Source organism: Camelus ferus, chromosome 5 (assembly GCF_009834535.1).
Source record: "Camelus ferus isolate YT-003-E chromosome 5, BCGSAC_Cfer_1.0, whole genome shotgun sequence".
Classification (NCBI taxonomy): domain Eukaryota; kingdom Metazoa; phylum Chordata; class Mammalia; order Artiodactyla; family Camelidae; genus Camelus; species Camelus ferus.
The window spans coordinates 66,554,548-66,574,889 of NC_045700.1; the positions used below are offsets into that span (position 1 = coordinate 66,554,548).

The window sequence follows — 20,342 nt, forward strand, 5'->3', positions numbered from 1 at the left end:
TACGAGTACAGGGTTTCTTTCTAGGGCAACAAAAAAGTCCTGGAATTAGATGGTAATAACTGCACAGCCCTGTGAATATAATAAAAACCACTGAATGGTACACTTTAAAGGAGTGAATCTTATGGCATGTGAATTGTATCCCAAGTTGTCACTAAAAATGAAGAAGCTAAGAGACCTGCCCCAGGTCACACAGCTAGTAAGAAGCAGCCTCCAGATTCTTGAGTCCAGAACCCGTGCTCTCAACCATCACGCAGCTCTGATCCCAATTATTCCCAATTAACATTTTCTGAAGATACCAGCAAATTTAATAATAGGTGATATGGGCTTTGGCACAATTACAGTCGGGGAGACAATCCTCAGACACCCAGGGACTTCCAAGGATCAATACACACTAAGAACTGTCCATCTCGTAATCCTTCTTAAACCTTCTGTAACTTGGAACAATATTTATGCTTGAGAAAAAAAAACAGAACAGAATTGAAAAAGAAAGTCTCCTGAAAGGAATACAACCAAAGGTCCTCTGAAGCCACAACTTTTGGACTAAAGAAAATGTAAATCCAACAGTGCGATGCTCCAACGGCTTCCCACCCCAACGCCTCACCGTGGACGGTGGCTCTTCACTGTCCGGCCACATGGTGTCGTCGCTGAGCTCATCTCCTATGTCCCCCACCACCCCCTGCCCCACACTGCACTCTAGTCACACCAGCCTCTGTCCTTCTTGAACATTCCACATCCTCCTCAGCCCGTGCTGCCTCACCGTCCCAGCTAAGTGGAACCTCACCTTCTAGCCTCATGTGGTGCCCCATCGTCAACAATCAGGTCTCAGATCAACGTCCCTCCACAGACAGACCTTTTGGCTCCCATGACAGCTAAATCACCCGCCCCCAGTAGAAGTCCCTCTCTGTCACAGGTCTAGCTGTATGTTCCTCAACGCACTTGTCTTTATGTAGCGGCTCACAGTCTGTCTCTCCCCCTAGGACAAAGCTCCATCAGGGGAGACGGAGACCTTGTCTGTCACATCCCCAGCAGCATCGGCATCTATAGCCCTCGCAGGCATCCAGCAGGTGCCCACTCAACGTCTGTTGAACAAACAGATAAAACACATGTCTCTGCCATGAGATGCCTCAGCAAGCCAAAACCTCATTGTTCAACCTCATATAAGCACAAACTCAAAAGCCTCTCCTCTTGGGAATCAGGGTAGTCTTCACAAGCTGTCAGTCCCGGTCTGGTGAAGTCATTGACCATTTAGATTCTCCTGCCTGCCCCTTTGATTAGCTTACGTGAATTCGTCATGCTTTCATCCCTTCCTGAGCCCACATACCTACCATGCACCTTTTGCCCTTCCCCTCCTTAATGAGGTTAAATTGTTGTAAATAGTGTGGCAATGACCACCTGAAAGTGGAAAGGAGATCCCTCTTTCCTCAGAAGCTCTTTTGGTTCCTTCATGACTGATTTTTAAAATTCTCTTGATTCTTTTTTTTTTTTGCCACTCTTTTTTTTTTTTTTTTAGCATTTTTATTTGTTTCCCTTTACTGGAGGCACTAGGGATTGGAACCCAGGACCTCATGCATGCCAAGCACGAACCCTACCACTGAGCTATACCCCCCAAACCTACTCTTGACTCCTTAAGTATATTCTAATGGATCAGACTTTTTAGTTAATCCCAGCCATTGAAATTTATTTAAACTAGAGACCCACCCCAGCCAACACTTGTCATCCTCCTATGCAGTTCCCTTGTCTCCAGGTCACACACGCTGCGCTCAGGCGGCTCGGGACTCTGCACAGGGAGATACCACATGAGGATGGCTCTCCCGCTCTCCCTCTCACTGCATTTACTTTTCCCCACAGAGACCTCCATTCTTCCGAGTCCATAAGCCTCCTCTCGACCTCATCTTCTTTCTTACCCAGACTGGATCCTGACACCTAACTACGCAAGGTACTCGCCAGTATTCAAAGAGCTCTGAATAGTTCTTCCTCTGGGCTAGCACCAGAAAAACAAAACCCTGATCCATACTAAGGTCTGCCGTCTTCCCTCACACACTGCAGTGATGGAGTTACTGGAGTATTCCAGGTTTAAAATAAAACAAAACAAAACAACAACAACAACAAAAACACTATCAGGAACAGTGACACAAAGACCAACACATACAACTTCTAATGAAGGCTGCTCATAAGTTCTTTATAACCTGGCCTTAGTGAGCTTCCTCACTCATTTCTTTCCTTGTTAGCCTAAACTTTCATTCTTTTCCTCAACTCCCAACTCACCCTCCCTCTCCATCCCAATCCTGAGGGCAGATAATGCTGTCTCTATGAAAAAGGAACACTTTAGAGATACATTTCCTGAACTCCATCCCTTCTGTGGCAAACCAGTCTCTACCTGCATGCCCCCAACACCTCCACACATGTTGGGAATGAACTGTCTCTCCTGGTTCAAAACCTAAGTTCTGCCCTTGGGCTTTTGCTCTCACTGCCTTCTATCTTCACCCAGATCTTGCTCCATAAATTATCTCCGCTCTCTTCTGCATTATCACCTCTCACTCTTATCAGCTCCATCTCTCAGCCTAACACTTGCTCTGTTACCCTGAAAAACCCCTTCCCTGACCCCATGTCTTCCTCTGGCTACTACTCTAGCTCTCTTTCCTTCTCACCCAAACCTTCCCAGTGCGTCCTTGCTCTCTCCACACCGCCTGCTCTCTGTCACCCCCAGCCCACTGTCACCTGGTTTCTGCCCCAAAACGTCACTAAAACTACTGCCTTCAGACCATCAGTGATTACTTGATTGGTAAATACAAAGGCCATCTTTGCTCCTTATCTCACTAGATCACTCTACCCCATGTGAGACTCTCTATCACATCTTTCTGTTTTGAAACTCCATTTAATTATTCTCCAGATTCTCCTCCTACTCATTCTCCTTGCCTTCATGGGCTCCTCTTTCTCTCCTCAACTCTTAACTATATTCCCAGCTTATGCTCTTATTTTACCCCCCGCCCCCGGGCCATCTCATTCACAACCATTTTGTCATTAACGTTCACATGGAAATTACTTTCAACTCAACTATCTCCAGCCCCCACCTCTTCCCTGAGCTTCAGAGGGTTATATCCACCTGCCTCCTAGACACGGCCTCACGGATGTCCCAAAGCCCCTCAAATCAATGACGTCTCCGATTTCATGTTCTTTTCTGTTCACCATCTCACCTATTTGTTCCCTGTGCTGCCCATTTCACCTGGATACCACCTTCCACCCAGCTACCCAATCAAGCACCTGTTACCCTGAACTCTTCTTTCTGCCTTGTCATCCACGTCAAAACAATCCTCATGATTTTTATCAACTGATGACTTCTTAAAAGCATTTCCTCTCCATGCCTTTTAGCACTTCCTGAGAAGAAAGCTTCTGTTTGTTCCCCTTACTTCAGTTTTCACAGTCTAGGGAATGATGGCCAAGCACTCGAGCATGACATACAAGCTCCTGCATGAGTTGAGCTGTCCCTGGGCCTGGGCCTATCTCTCCTGACTTATCTCCCTCCACGTCAACGCTGTAATTTACCAAAGAAGTTCAACAAAGGATTCATGCTCCCTTTAACGTGCTGCACTGCTGCATGGCCCTGCCTCCTTAGCCCACACTATCTTCTCTGCCTAGAACACACTTCTCCATTTTCTCCCTCTCTCTCCCACCCATCCGCAACACTTCCCTTCCTCACTAGCACCTGACCTCCAAGATTTAGCTAACCAGCCCCGTCTCCAAGATGCCTTTTCACACTCCTCCGGCCTAAAGAGCTTCTTCTCTTTAGTGCTACCATGGCATTCCATGTTTATCTCTGGCACAACCACTTTCACATTCTTCTAAAATTATATATCCTATATTATTGGTGGGAATGTAGTTTGGTGCCATTATGGAAAACAGTATACAGATTCCTTAAAAACTAAAAATAGACTTACCATATGATCCAGCAATCCCACTCCTGGGCATATATCCAGAGGGAACTCTAATTCAAAAAGATACATGCACCCCAATGTTCATAGCAGCAATATTTACAATAGCCAAGACATGGAAGCAATCTAAACGTCTATCGACAAATGACTAGATAAAGAAGTTGTGGTATATTTATACAATGGAATACTATTCAGCCATAAAAAAGAATAAAATAATGCCATTTGCAGCAACATAGATGGACCTGGAGATCGTCATACTAATTGAACTTAAGCCAGAAAGAGAAAGAAAAATACCATATGATACCACTTATAAGTGGAATATTAAAAAAAAATGATACAAATGAACTTATTTACAAAACAGAAACAGACTCACAGACATAGAAAGCAAACTTATGATTACTGGGGGGAAAGGGAGTAGGAAGGGATAAATTGGGAGTTCAGGATTTGCAGACACTAACTACTATATATAAAACACATAAACAACAAGGTTCTACTGTATCGCACAGGGAACTATATTTAATATCTGTAATAGCCTATAATAAAAAAGAATATGGAAAGGCATATGCATATGTATATGTATGACTGAAACATTATGCTGTACACCAGAAATTAACACAACATTGTAAACCAACAATAAAAAAAAATAGAAAGGAAAATTTTTTTTAAAAATAAGTAAATAATAAAACAATATATATATCTATCGATCTTTCCCAACTAGACTATAAGCTCCTTAAGGCAAGGCTCACAGTAGGTGCTCAACTTAATTCATTTGCATGTTAAATATTAGTGGTAAGTAATTTTCTGATGTGTTTCCAGACCTCTAAGTATCCTGGATGTCCCCATATGACCCTTTCTCACTCATTTGATTGGGAGACTCTGCTGCAGCCAGCATGTCTCAATGTTCAAACACACAGCAATGTTGGTTGCTATCACCAAGCAACAGTCTGGGATGACAGTCTCCATTGCAGTAAGAGTTAAAGTTTAGCTAAACAAACTAAAATTAGCTGTATCTTGCTACTCTACATAGTCTAAGATTTGGCAAGACAAATCTCTTAGGCAGGCACAATGCTGACCCAGCATGGTGAAAAGGAACTCAACCAATGCTCAGCAAACTCAAAGAGGAAAACCTGCAATATCTTTAACACAGGAAATTCTGAGTTCTGCTGATTCATTCTGACTTAAAGCTGCAATTACACTTGAGTAAGGAGTACCCAAGCTGACTCTGCATTTTTTTTTCTGCAGAGCTCACAGAATTTGGCATACAAGAAATTTAATAGGTGTTCTTTACAGCCTTTTGCAATTTCTCAGATATTGACTGCAGTCACCTACATTATAGTGTCTGATAGTATTATGTGGTATTTTTCTGGCAAAAAATGCAGTCCTGGTCAAAATACTGATGAGAGTTTAAAATACTGACTGGAGCTTCTTAAGGAAAACCTTGCAGCAAACTCTTTCACCAAAGAAAGGCTCACTGTTGGCTCAATTAGAAGCTGAAGAGCCCTGCTTAAGGCAACAGTTCTTTTGTGTGCTTTGTACAAAGACATCTGTGCATCTGGTTCCAACTTGGGAAATAGCATTTATATATCAACATAAATACATGCTCAGAGAAAAATCAGGTAAATTTTCATCAAGACCAAAATTTCTAAGAAACTGTATTAGAGGAAATTATGAAGCAAAGAATCTTCTCAAAATAGGTATTTGCAAGTCATCATTTTGTTTGTTCTTCATACGGAAGTCATGTGAATTGGGTACTGAAAGGTAAAATGGAAGAAATTTCGAGACTGAAGTCTAATTATACTTGAGTCAGTAATTTAGCATGCCTGCTATTGTACAGTAATGATTTTAGTTAACTTTTAATTAACTAGCATTACTACAACTATTTATTCCATTTAAATCATAATATCTAAGCACTATATTTGAGATTTTTAACAAGTTAAATGTTAAATGCCTTTTCTTTCAGAGAAAAAAAAAGACCATTAACTTCAGACTTTTATAGTTTTCTTTAAGTGCTATATGACATTTAATTAGCTAGAAAATACCAGTTTCTTCAACAACAGACATTATTTTGACTAAACTATTATCATGAAGTTAAGTTTTATTGCACTTGTTTCTTAACAGGATCATAACTAGATACTTACTTGTTCAGTGTGAGGTCAAGAATGAATTTGGAGCCAAAGGCTTCAATCTGGAAGCTTGCCTGGGCCAGATGGACAGCCTGTGGATTCAAAAAGACAGAAAGAAACTTAGCTGACTTTCCTGTCTTTAAAGCTGATTACACTGATATCAAGAATGATATTTAATAATAAGAAAAATTTTATGTACTGATTCGTTTCTTTATGGATCTTTATATAACAATTCATTTCTTTAAAAAGAGACCAGGTGCGCTGTCCGGCTTTCCTTGGAAGACCTAAATACCTGTGCAGCAAGGAACTATTAAAGTCCTTTAAAATGAACCCATAGTGATAAAAATCAAGAGTGGATTCAACTGGACTTTCAAAGTGACTGTGATGAATTATGCAAAAGACTGACTAATTAAAGCTTGATTTCAGCCTATTTTGTGCACAGAGCTAACCACTTCTTTCTGCACACCTAAGTGAAAAATCATGTCAGCGCTCTGCTCTTCATCAGGAATTGGAACTTTCCCTAAATGATGTATCAGCAGAACGCACCGGTAAAAGGGGTTAGCACAACCTTTTAACTTCAGAGAGCAGTTAGAACCAGGTCCTTCGTGAATACTGAGAGTTCAAGTCCCCCTTTGAAAGTCACATATTTACAAATACTGTCCTTAAAGATAATTTCATTTAAACATGAATCATATGTTCTAGGTATTAAAGACTAATATAGCTCACAATATTTGAATAATATAAATTAACAAATCAATGAAGTTTTGTTAAAGTATTATCCAAGATAAAACTCTGTATTCCCCTAGCAGAAAAAAAAGCGGGGCAAGGATAAATGCAATACCCACCGCCTTGCTCACAAACATCCTTCCCCCAGACTTCATTCCTAAGGCACACTGGGTATCACAAATCATGTGCAAAGTGCTACACTCATGGCAACCAGACATTTTCCACGCCCCCTTCCCTCCCCTCCACCAATACCACCCCATGCTCCTCTTTGCCTTCCTCCTCCATTTCTTATTATTGAAATCCTATTCATCCTTCAAGGGCAGCCCAAGGGCATTACTTTCTATGAAGTCTCCTTCGCAAGTTTGCTGGGAATGAACTCTTGGTCTTCAGGGCTTCAGAAACGCTGTGTTCGTCCCTCCCTCTACCGCGATCACGACCTACCCATCCTAGACGGGGAGCTTCACAGCTCGCACTACAGTGGTCTTGCAAACAGTTGTACTTCTGACAACCATTTCCCAAACGTATGAACTTTCAATTAATTGACTAAATATTTATTGTCAGGACTATTTTGCCATGCCAAAGCCATAAAATATGGTAGGTAAACCATGACTTCTACTTCTTATCAAGCATAACTGCTGATCAGATAGAAAGTCACTCTACAATAATCAACAAACTAAATAAAAAGAAAACTAATGTATTTAATTTTAAATAGAGAGCAATGAGAGAGAAGGCACCACAATCCCTAATACAATAGGATGCCACATCAAACCCCAACCAACCATGTAGAGCAGGGTCGTCCTTGATCTGGGCTGCCTGTATGCAGACAACTCCTTGAGAGGGTAAGAAATTTTTGTCTTTTCAGGTGTGGTTTCTGTCATCTGCAGGAGAAGCTCTACTTACCTAACACAAATATCATACAGTCTTTAATCTGTATCCATTCTGCACCTCGAGGCATTAATTTTTGCATGAAATTTTTCATTTGATGAATAATTTGGGTCCCAAAGGTTTTTAAAAAAAAAGAAAAAACTTAACTTCCTGAGAATAAGATAAGTCCTTAGGCATATTTTCTCTTAAGAATATTAAATAGTAGAGAAGAGTTCATTAATGGCACCCTGGCCCAAAAGATCTGATAAATGGACTTCTTTGAGCATCTTTATAAACACTAAAAGAACCTGACAGTGACCCAGCAAAAAGCCCATTTCACAGCAAATAAGCAATGAGAACAAACCCCAACAAAACCCTGTTGCAAAATAACGAACATAGTAGCCCGGTGTGAGAGAAAAATACTGCAAGCCATTATCAGTAAACAAAGAATGCTGAAGCCATCAAGTCATCAGCCACCTCCACAGTGAAGACCAGCAGGCAGCCCCGCCTCCGCAGCCTGAGGGGACTCAGAAGATGAAAGGACAGGATACTGGCCCTAGATAGCTAGGTGCTTATCAAAGGAATAATATCAATGAGCCCAAACGTTTGCTCTTTCCATACACAGAAAAGCACTAAATTCTTCAAGTTGAGATGTCTGGTTTTCTTTAATAGTAATCTTTTATGTTCCAACTACCTGGTCTTTTTTGTAGAACTCTTATATACCCTGGCTCCTCACCCATCTCTTGGGAGCAGTCCCCCAGAGCCATCTGGGAGGCTGTCATCCCGGGCTCAAAGGGGTTTGAGTCCTCAGAAATGTCCACCGAATAAAACAGAACTCTCAGCTTTTAGGCTGTGCGTTTATTTCAGTCAACACTGGAAGTACCTGCTTACTCCATTTAAAAGGAATTGTTGGAAGTCATACAATTTGATTGTTGTTAAATAAGCTTGTAACGCGTCGACATAACAAGCTTCAGCTTAACAGAATTTAATGAAAGAGTAGCAAATAATATTAACATTGGGATTTTTCCTTAGTTGATTTTATTCACTCAATCGACACACAGGCATCAAGATGGTTGGGACACAGCGCTTGCCCTCAAGGAAGCCACAGTCTTCAGGGAAGCAGGCAAGGCTGCCAGCCTCCCATGTGTCTCAAGGGCCACAGGGACCAAGGCTTCAGTGACAAGGTGTGGTTCGAACAAAATTTCAAAACATGTGTTAAAAATCCAACTGCCAGGAGAAGAAAAGACATTTAAGGTCTGGGGGAAAACATTTATAAAAATAGAGTAAAAACTAAATATGGAAAACAAACTTAAAAAACATTTTTTTAATGAGTCTAGTCTGCAGGAAAATGGTTTGGGGAGGAAATGTCAAACAATGACTCTGAGAAGGAGAGGGTATAGCTCAGTGGTAGAGCACGTGCTCGGCACGCACGAGGTCCTGGGCTCAATCCGCAGTACCGCCATTAAAATAAATAATAAATAAATAAATACGTAGAAACCTAATTACCTTCCCCCGGCCACACTTTCCCTGCAAAAAAATAATGAAGCAGAAAATGTGGATGGAGGCTGTGGGGCTTTGTATGACATGCTCAGTGACGTGTCTGTTTCCATATACATGTGTGTGGCCAAGATAGACAGCTTTCCTTTAAATGTCCTCTCACTCAGCACAATGTCTGGTACTTGCCCTTATCATCACCTTCATCATCATCATCATCAATACCAATATTACAATTTAAACATATTGACAGGTTACTGTCCAGCACAACTGAAACAATTAGCCCAGTACCATCAACAACATTCCTGTTTCTCCCTGGGAAAAAAAAATCTGGCTTTATTACCTTTATCAGGACGAATGTTTTAACATCTGAATTCAGTCCAATGCTGAGAGGCAGTACATTTTCCTATAAAATGACTATAAAATGATGTAAGACTCCCTCAAGCATGCGTCTTCCTTGCAGATACATCAAATGGAATTAGTATATTCACCGAATATACCTGTGTCCATTTTAACTAATTCCAACACAGTGAAACACAGTCTGCTTATTCTTCTGACATTCTGGGTTTTTTTCTTTGTTATACGTTCTGTATTTGTACACAGAGTACAGATTCTTCTCTATACCAAAATAAATACCTGACAAATGCTACTTTTCCCTATCATTCTGTCATTTCTGCACTGTCCTAGACATGGTTAAAATAGATTGTCACTTCTGGATTCTCTATGTTATTCCATATCAATGGATCATTTTTCCTTTAACAAAATACTATGATGTATACAGCTTTGATAATTGTCCATTTTAAATATGTTTTTAAATCAGGTAAAACCTGATGAGTCCTCATCATTATTGTTTTACAAATTACATTTTTGGATATTATTTGTTTTTATTTCATATTAACCCATTTCTTCCAAATGACAGAAAAATTAAAAGAATGGCCTGATGTGTAGAAACTTTTTTATAATGTGCAGCAGTATCACTTATGGTTTATTAAATATTTTAGAGCTGACTAACTCACCTGGCATCACTGAAACCCACTGAAAATACAGACTACCTCGAGTATTGCTCTTCTTTTCCAAAGAAGGAACTGCACAGCAAGGTTTAGCACTGTGTTCAAAAATACAAAATCCGATCATAGGCATACTTCAGAGAAGAGTTCATGAACCACACGTAAGGTCATAATGGGTTATTTTCTCCATCGCGAGAGCTACTAAACAGACGTGAAGATGAAAACCCTTGGTTTTACAAGGCCAGTCACCATAACAGCACTGTGGGAGAATGCAGGGTTTTACAGTCAAAGAGTATCATTTCACGACAAGAAAAAGCACAACCCTGGGCTCAGAATTACCACCCTGAAGGACTGAGAACAGCTGCTGCCGAAGCACTTTGATATTTTTCTTTTGACTCAGAATCTAGCACAGGGGAATTACAGGAGCTCTATAAACAAAAACAACTAAGCTCAATTATATACACAAACCTCCTTCACTGAAGAACAATTTACACATCCTAACAATGTGCTTTTGTTTTTCTGGTTTTTCCCCCTTTAGTAGCTGGCACCTAATGGTATGATAGTAAACAACTTCAGAAGACTCTTAAGTTCCTCAGTTTAGACCGGCCTCGCATCTTATCAGCCCTTCCAGCAACGTTAATCTACTAGGCACTCATACCTGCTCAGCTTCGAGTAAGGTGCATTATATAAGCTGAAGAGACAGTTATGTTTTCTTGGAACTTATATTCTTGAACAGTTCACATTAATATGGACATGAAAATGAGAGGAAAAGATGACTACTTACCTAAATAAAAAGCAGGCATTTCCAGGAAATATATGTTCTCATGCAAAGTTCTTCAGACATAATGAGGGTTCAATCAGTATTTTTTTTCCTTAATGGAGGCACTGGGGATTGAACCCAGGACTTTATGCACTCCAAGCACATGCTCTATCACTGAGCTGTATCTCCCACCTCTCAATCAGTACTCTTTACTCCTTGGTAAGCAGTTATGAGTTCTACAGAATGTGAACATAACCAGAACTGAATATGAGAAATTGTAAGTTTACACTTTCTCAGAATTCAGAAAATATTATGAGACTGAATTTCATATTTCAATAGAAAGTGAGCAATTTGAATTGAGGTATCTATGCCATCAATCACAACATCTAATGAGAGTGTATTTTACTTTACTATGCTCTATGAGGTACATGGTTTTGGTAACAGAGGAAAATTTAGAAGTTTCTCTGGTCTTAAGTTCAGTTTATTTAGGGAGACACTCATTTAAGTAATGAGGGAAACACATCTAAAGTGGCATAGCAATAAGACAAGAAAATGCTCTACAAATGGAGTGCAGAAGCCCTGGAAAGTATCAAGCAGGCCTGAGCAGACACCAGTGGGATGATTCAAGCTCTGCTTCCTACAGGAGAGAGCTGTGGGCTTCTAGGACAGAAGGTGCAAGAGAGAGCAAAATGCTACAATTAGACTTAGAAGCCGGATTAGTGAAACTTCTCTACTAGAAGGAACCGTGGAAAAAGTAAAATGGCTAAATAGTTGGTTACCAGTGAGACTGTAGGTAATGTTTTTCTTGTTTTTATTCCCCTCATTGCTATGATAATATTGCTTATTCTATGCTCATTAAAATAGCAAACATGTATATTGTGTGTGTGTGTGTGTGTGTGTGTGTGTGTGTGTGTGTGTAGAAAACTATAACCTTTACAGGAAGCACTTATCTCTCCCTTGATCTTTTTGTTTATGGTTTCTTCCCCCTACTCTCAATGATTTTTCAATAGTCCCTTCAAGAGTTTCAACTCTTAAAGTGGAAACAGTTCAGAGAATCTCAAAGACCACCTTCCTTTGAGATCCAGGACATTTTACGGTATTTCAGAGAAGCCAGTTTTGGAAATTCTCCAACTAAGAAGGAAAGAAGTGAACCAGCTAATCAGATACTAGAAGTGTGCTTTGTTGTAATGGGTTGATTTGCTGAAGAAAGAAGCTTCACTAGGGAGCCTTATATCAATCTTGGTTGCACAGTATGTTTTTCTCGTCATGTAAAAACAAGAGACACAGAATCCGGTGACCCAAATAATTAAATTGCAATAAGAAATAAGCTGTCAAGTTTAAATTGAAATCAGTTTGAGGAAAATATGTCACTTTCTTTAGCTCACACAGGCTTTTCTGTACATGACTAATGTGGGTCTATCAAACAGCTAGAGAAACATAAAGTCCAACTTGTGGATCTTTTTTCTATGTAATGTAAAAAGTCAAATAAGAGACTATGTCTCAGTTTTGAAGCCCAAAAGAAAACATCAATAGACCAGTCTTAACTACAATCTGGTTCTCATCCCTTACTCTAAGTTTGCACCCTAGTGATCACCAAAGTAATCAAGACTCATACATGATAAAAATAATAATGCCCTATACTTCTCCTGTTTAATTATCTCAATTATCCAGAATAATATAAAGCTAGTAGGGCAGACATATTTATAACCCTCTTATAGAAGAAAACCATTTTTCAAAGGCATAGAGAAGGTTAAATGATGTTTTTGTTCAAGGTCACACATCAGAGAAAGAAAGATGAAGTGTGTGCCTCATTTCAGTGAGAAAAAGTGCCAAGTTCATGCCAGAAGTCTTTAAACATCCAAACCTCAATGTTTCCTAGTCATTAAAATATAAATAATCATAGCTTACCAACAGGATGTGTGTGATGACTAATTATATAATAACAAAATGTTCCTAGAAAAGGTTGGCCACATAAAAAGAGCTCAATCATTTAGAAAGGAGGGGGTAAAGTAAAAGGAAAAAAATAAGAAAACTATATTAACATTTTGGAAAGATAATCAGTCAGCCCCACCTTAAAAGCTCATTCCCAACATAGCTGGCCACCTCCTAGAAACGCCAATGTGCATTTAGACTGCAAAATTTGCAAATTTTGTATTTTTTGTTGCTAATTACCTTATGTACTTATGCTTTGACCTTGTTCAAGTTGCCGTGTCTTTAAAATAATATGAATCATTTTCTTCAGAAGTGGAACAGCTGCAAATGTTACATGAAGGCAATTTTGCAAATTAAGGTAATTTGTTCAATGTTCTTCCCAAGATGCATTTAAATAGGTAGCTCGTGGGAGAGAATATCATGTTTCCTTCCAGCATGTTCTATTTCACAGGATTATTGGTTAACCCATTAATGAACTTGCACTGAATCCCTACCTTGTATGAGATACTGTGGCAGAGGTAAAGATATAGAAGAATTAGTATTTATATCAGAAAGTTTTATAAGCTAGTTACGGAAATGAAATGAGAAACCAAAAAGAAATACAACACTTCAATTAAATGACAATAGAAAATATTATTTGTAAAGATGCCACGTATGATTTAAGCATGATTGATTACTCAATTTAATACGAACAAGGGTACAGTATGGGTACAAGTACATTTAAGTATGAGGGATGAGAATGCTGAGGGCTGGAAAGAGCTAGGAAAAGCTTATCAGGAGTGGTCTTTCTCAGCATTTAAAGATAAATAAAATTCAGAGACCTCTAGGATTGATTTAATAGGATGAAATGTCAAAGTGCTTCTAAGTGTTTGCTAACAAACAGTTTAAGAAACATGCTTTTAAAGTAAAACATAGGATGCCTTCCATTCTGAAGGATTAAACTACAGTTTGGATTGTAGAATTTAGTTGTGAGAAGTAAAACACGGTAGTTTATTATAAAACAAAGCATCACATGAGATCAATAAGTTGTATGAATATATACAAGTCCTACAAATACTAACGTATTTTGTTAATTAATCTATCTTTTATCTTTAAACCAGGAAGCTGAAGTCTTGACCTGGATAGATATTACAGAAATAACACCCAAATATCAGCAAAGTACACCCTTCTCACAGGCCACAGATAGATCAGCATCTCCCAGCAAAGGAAGCAGGTCCTCATCTGACCCTGTTCTCTGTGCCAACCCAGCCAAGAAAGATAGAACGTCTTCTCTGAAAGAAATCTAGCCAACATTCAATTATCCAATCTGATAATACAGGAAAAAGACGGGAGCATGTTGAATACTAATTTCTGACCAAATCTTTTACAAGAGTTCTTTTCTAAATAAATCAGTTTTAAAGAGAATCCAGTTTCATCTTCCTCCCTTTTCTTACCTACCCTCAGTCTGAGGTGCTCTGAAAGTTCTGATACAGACAAAAGATAGACACTGAAGAGAAAGAGGGGGAATAGGCATTGATAATCCAAACAGACATTCAAGTGAATAAATCATGAGTTATCTCTACTAAAAATTTATTTTTAAAATTCCTTGTGACCAGCCAAAGAAGAGAAGCTAAATCTAATATTATTGGGGGCAGGGGTGGTGGTTTAGCCCTAAGGAGTCACATTAAGATCTTCCTTAGTGATCGTTTAGCAACCAGAAGATCTTTGTAACAATTCACATTCACTGACAAATCATCTTTGGACATTTATATAAACTGTCTTCTATACACTTACCCATAATGATTAATATTGGCTGGAATATTAAACCAACAATGCCAACTTAGGAGAGAGATGAAATTACAGCCCTTCAGAGTTCTTGTTATTTGAAAATGAGTAAATCATCACAAGTATCACTACAGCTATATTATTTAGCTTTCATATATTTTCTGAAAGATGAGTAAAAATACAACTATGACAACAGTTACCATGGAAGCAGTTTCTTTCTGCTGCCTACCTGAATAGTAACCTTTAATTTGATGCATTAATCTAGTAGCAGAGGTGTGATTCACCTTGTTCTTTTTCCTCATCAATTTCTACATCACCAAACTGTGTACCTCCCAGGAGTACTTCTCTTGCTGCTGACACTTTCATCCTAAAGTGAGAACAGATCTTGTCTTTCTAGCCAGAATTATTGAATACCTATGAAATAATTTAAGTAAAAGCAGAGAAGTAGACTATAAGATTTGGAAAACAGAAGACATCAACCTCCATGCTTAATGTCTTTGACTCATTAGATGGCATTTTTTTTTAATTTGCTTACATAATGTTAATAGTTTCCTGAAAGGAAAAAGCCTTTGTAAGACAGCTCTCCATGATGAGCCCTACTTTCCTGGTCTGCCCACCCTGGGCTTTGAAATGCTGCCTTTAACGGCCCAGTGGACTCAAGTCAACTTAAATATCTACTGAGAACAAAAGAAGGTTCTTTCACTTGGATCTTTATGACAACCATATGAGGATTAGTTAAGAATGAATGAGTCTGAAAGACGAAATGAGAATTATGATATAGTAATTACACAAATCACACAGTTCACTTAAGCACTGTAACATCCAGCAAACCATAAAAGATAATACAGTAAACTCGAATATTAATTTCTAGGCCTCTCTCACTAAGAATCTGCTGAAAATGTATAACCAAGGGAGGCTAAGTAGACCTGTCAAGGCCAGATCTCTCTTCTCTTGAGATACCTTGATACTATTGATTCTCATTGGTGGGTCCAACACTGTCCTTGCCCAGAACTGATCTGTGTTGGGATCTTTAGACCAGCACTGTTATTTCTATTCAAAACTTTTCAGGCTCTGTTATGAGTTCACAGCAAACACATAGCTGTTTGACAACAGTATTCCTAAGAAGTCTTTACTTTCCTTAACTACCCTCAGCAAGATGTGTATCACAAGTTGTGCGTTACTGGAATAGAGATGACTTTTGCCTACCAAGACCCAGCTCTATCTACATCTATGGATTAGAAAGAGTGCGGTGTTTTCTGGTTCTCAGCTATGTCTGGTTCTGCGCTTTGCTCTGAATTCTGATCTTAGTTATGACCTTGGATGGTTTGCATTCTGCCCTTTTGGACGAAAAGACTAACTTTCAAACTGGGGGCCAAGCCAAAAATTGATTTTCCCATTTTACAAACATGCAGAAGCTATTAGACTTCCTAAGTCATGCTTAGAGTGTGTTCCTGGGCAGACAGTCACAGTTGTTGTGTTATCACAATTTTACTCAATACAAATATCATGTGCACTGCACGTACCTTGCTCAAAGGTAGATGTGGAAAAGATAATGTTGATATGACCTCATTTTCTATAATATTCAATTTCCATATAAGTCTTCAAAATGCCAACCAGATAGCCTGTAGTCACAATTTTTAAAACTAGCATTTAGAATATTGACTGTTATGCAGAATATCCTGCCTATTTTAGTAAGCAAATGATAGATCTCACCATGTCTACAGAATGTTTTAGGTTCATTAAAGCTCCAATTTTATTTCCAAATGAGAACCTATAATTAAATGGAACCTTGAAGACATACAAAAATAAAAATAGTACTTTGGAACAGATCTACTTCCTCAGATTATGATACACTTACCTCATTGACTTCTACATCATGTATGAAACCACTTACTCATTCAACAAATAATTATTGTGTCTAACATGTTTCAAGCTTGGTTTTCTGGAGTTTGCATTTTAGTGTGTGATGAGGGGCAGTGGGGATAAATACGATCAACAAATAAATTTAAAGCAAGTTAGATGATGATAAATACTCTAGGTGAAAAAGAAAAAAGTAAGACGCAGAGAGAGTTAGGGAGTGGACAGTATGAAGAGGTGACAATATTAAGTAGGGTAGAGAGAGGATTCTTTGAAAAGGTGACATTGGAGCAAAGATTGGGAGGTGCAAGAACAAGCCACATGGACATCTGGAGAAAGAATTCCAGGTAAAGGGAACAGCTGGTGCAACGCTCTGAGGCAGGAGCATACTTGGTATGTTAAAGAACTGCAGTAAGGCCAGTTTGGGTCAAGTGGAGTGAGTCAAGGGGAGTCTCATAGGCAATGAAGTTAGAGAAGCCCTAAGAGGTCAACTGTCTAGGACTTTGTAGGCCACTGTAAGAACTTTGCCTTTTACTCTTAATGAAATAAGAAGTCACTGAGGATTTTGAGCTGAAGAGTGACATGATCTGCCTTCCATTTTTAAAAGCTTACTCAGGCTATTGTGTTGACAACAGAATAAAGGGGGGAAGGAAGGCGGCAAGGGAGAAAGCAGAGTCCAGTTAAGAGGCTGTTGCAATAATCCAGGTAGGAGCTGATGGTGGGTTGGATTGGGTAGGAACAGTGGAGGTGATGAGAAGTGGTCAGATGCTGGGTAGACAGTGAAAGCAGAGGCAACGAAAGTTGTTTACAGATCAGATATGGGTTATGAATGAAACAGGAAACAAGGAAAACTTTAGAATTTTGGCCTAAATAACTAGAAGGAGCAAGGAATGTACTGAGATGGGAAACACTGTAGAAGGAAAAATTGGTAGTACAAATTTAGGACTTCTGTTTAGGACCTATTCAATACGATATGCACATTATATATCCAAGCAGAGATGTGGAGTAGGCAGTTAGACCCAAGGCACATAGATACATCATTTAATCAACATTTACTGAGTGACGATTAAATGAATGATGAAGCATTTGAATGAATGAGTGATTAAATGAATGAATGTTGGGAATACAAAAAGAAAATTCCAGTAAAAGAACTAAAGAGGAGAGTATAATTCAGCAGATAACTTATCATCTGGAATAAATGGGGCTTAAATGAGGAAGCTAAGATAAATGGGGTCGGGGTGGGGGGCTATAGAAGTCAGTACAAAGCAACCCATCCACTGGGTTTTACAGTAACATTTTCTATTAAAACAGTGTCACTTTGGAACCCAAGAGATATTATGTACCACAAATTCCCCCAAAAGAATCCAAGTCCAAGAGCATCCTTTTCATATGTCTTGCATATCTGTCTTAAAATTAGAAAAGAATGATTAGCAAATGAGGGTGTTAGTTCTCCAACAAACAACATGGGTTATACACATGAATGTACATATATTAAGTATTCCTAGGAAACAACACAATGCTTGTCTTTGATTTCCCGGAAGTTCATCTCCATATTCTGAAAGTCGTGCTATCTTAACTACTTTTAATATTTCAAACTTGTCACTGCTTTTAGCATACATTGTCATATACCTCATTTTAGGAATTTTTAAAGGTATATACTTAATGATTTTAATTTACTAACTGTATCTACCATCTTAGGAGCCTAATCTTAAATTGCAGAAATTAAGGTATATCCATCAAAAAATATTTCCAGAGATTATCAAATGTCCCCCGGGGAATATAAACTGGTACTGCCCCTGGTTGAGAACCCGTGATGTATATGTTCAGGAGATACATGAATTTATATAGATTCCTCTAGATGTACTGCCCTTTCACAAAATTTAAGCTTAATTTCAAAGCTCATTTTCAGTTGTCACCAAAGCCCTTGAAACAAAACAGAAGGAAGTAACTGATACCAAAAGGAAAAGGGAATTAGGTTTTTTCCAAAGTTAAATGTTATCCACCTGATAAGAAGCAAATTCTTAAAAATGTATACCCACTAAAATCTCCCCAAATTAAACTATTTTAAATCTGTTAAATGAGCTCACGTGTATTCTTCAAAAAAAAAAATAATGAAGAAAGATCCACTGCACCTATCTACACAGTCCAGAAATTTGATCTTTTAAAAGGATGCTTAATGCTGGGGCTTTTTTCCTCCCAAAGTGGCAGCTTCTTATTATCTTTTGAAATGTCATTTGGTGATTCAAAAGAAAACAACTGTAATTTAAACAGCAAGGAATGAGGGGGAATAAATCTGTATGTGACCTCTGTTTGGAAGTTACTAAGCTGTCTTCCCATGATTAATGTAATATGCTTTCTCCAGAAGAATAAAACCCCAGGTTTCTAAATACCATTTATATGCCAGTGGCTCCCACATTTCCATCTCATCCTGACTTGCCCCTGAGACCATGGCCATCTCATTCGTCAACGTATCCACATAGATGACCAACCATCCGCCTGAAGGGAACAGGTTCAGTTTTCTCTTAGCTTTCTTCTAAACTTTCCTCCCCAGCTTTTCCCATATTGGGAAATAGTACAGCACTCTTCCCCAGGAAAAGCTGTATAGGCATTCCTGAGTCCTGTATTAATTTCCTATTACTGCTGTAACAAATTTCTGTAATTTTGTGACTTAAGATAATACAAATTATTATCTTACACTTCTGGAGGTCAAAAGTCCAAAATCAAAGTCTAGAGTCCAAAGTTAAGGTGTCACCATTTACAATAGCCAAGACATGGAAGCAACCCAAATGTCCACTGACAGATGACTGGATTAAGAAGTTGTGGTATATTTATACAGTGGAATACTACTCAGCCATAAAAAAGAATAATATAATGCAATTTGCAGCAACACGGATGAACCTGGAGATTGTTATATTAAGTGAAGTAAACCAGAAAGAGAAAGAAAAATACCACATGATATCACTTAAATGTGGAATCCTTTTAAAAATGAGACAAATGAACTTATTTATGAAACAGAAACAGACTCACAGACATAGAAAACAAACTCATGGTTATCAGGAGGGAAAGGTGAGGGTGGAGGAATAAATTGGGAGTTCAGGATTTGCAGATACTAACTACTATATATAAAATAAATAAACATCAAGATTCTACTGTATAGCACAGGAACTATATTCAATTCCTCATAATAACCCATAATAAAAAGGAATACGAAAAGGATATATATATATATAACTGAATCACCATGCTGTAGACCAGAAATTAACACAACTGACTATACTTCAATTTAAAAAAAATGATTATACTCCAGTTAAAAAAAAAAAAAAGGAAAAAAATTAAGTTAAGGTGTCAGCAGGGCAGTTTCTCCTTGAGGTTCTAGGGAAAAATCTGTTTCCTTACCTTTTCTAGCTTCTAAAGGCTGCCTGTATTCCTTGGCTCATGGTCTGTAAACAAGTACTGAAGAAGTCTATTCTAGCAGACCCAAGCTGAATGGTCAGCCTTTAGAAAATCCAGATATAGAAATGCTTACAGATGGGAGCAGGAACATGGACCAGGGACTCTGAAAGGCTGAATATGCAGCAGGAGGTCATCAGGAAGTGTCAGAAGGGAAAGCCCTCCCTCCAGGTATGTCTGCCCAGGAGGCAGAGCTCACGCCTGCACCTTGGGGCTAAGTAAAAGGCAACCATTTATACTGACTCTAAGTATGCCTTCTCTGTCATGCATGCACATGGGGCAATACGGAAAGAGAGAGGTCTACTCACATCAGGAAAAAAAGAAATTAAACATACAGAGGAGATACTGGCCTTATTAGACTCTGTTGTAATGGAAGAAGTAGCTAGGGTACATTGCCTGGGGCCACCAAAAGACTGATAGTTACCTAGCTAAAAGA

General features: G+C 38.7%; 1 protein-coding gene across 1 annotated transcript in view; it reads right to left on the reverse strand.

The window, feature by feature from the left end:
- ADAM23 (ADAM metallopeptidase domain 23) overlaps positions 1 to 20,342 on the reverse strand; it is a 157,203-nt gene that overhangs the window by 113,924 nt on the left and 22,937 nt on the right. Inside the window, 1 exon segment of the mRNA XM_014557126.2 lies at positions 6,068 to 6,144. Within this exon segment, the coding sequence (XP_014412612.2) occupies positions 6,068 to 6,144 (77 nt within the window).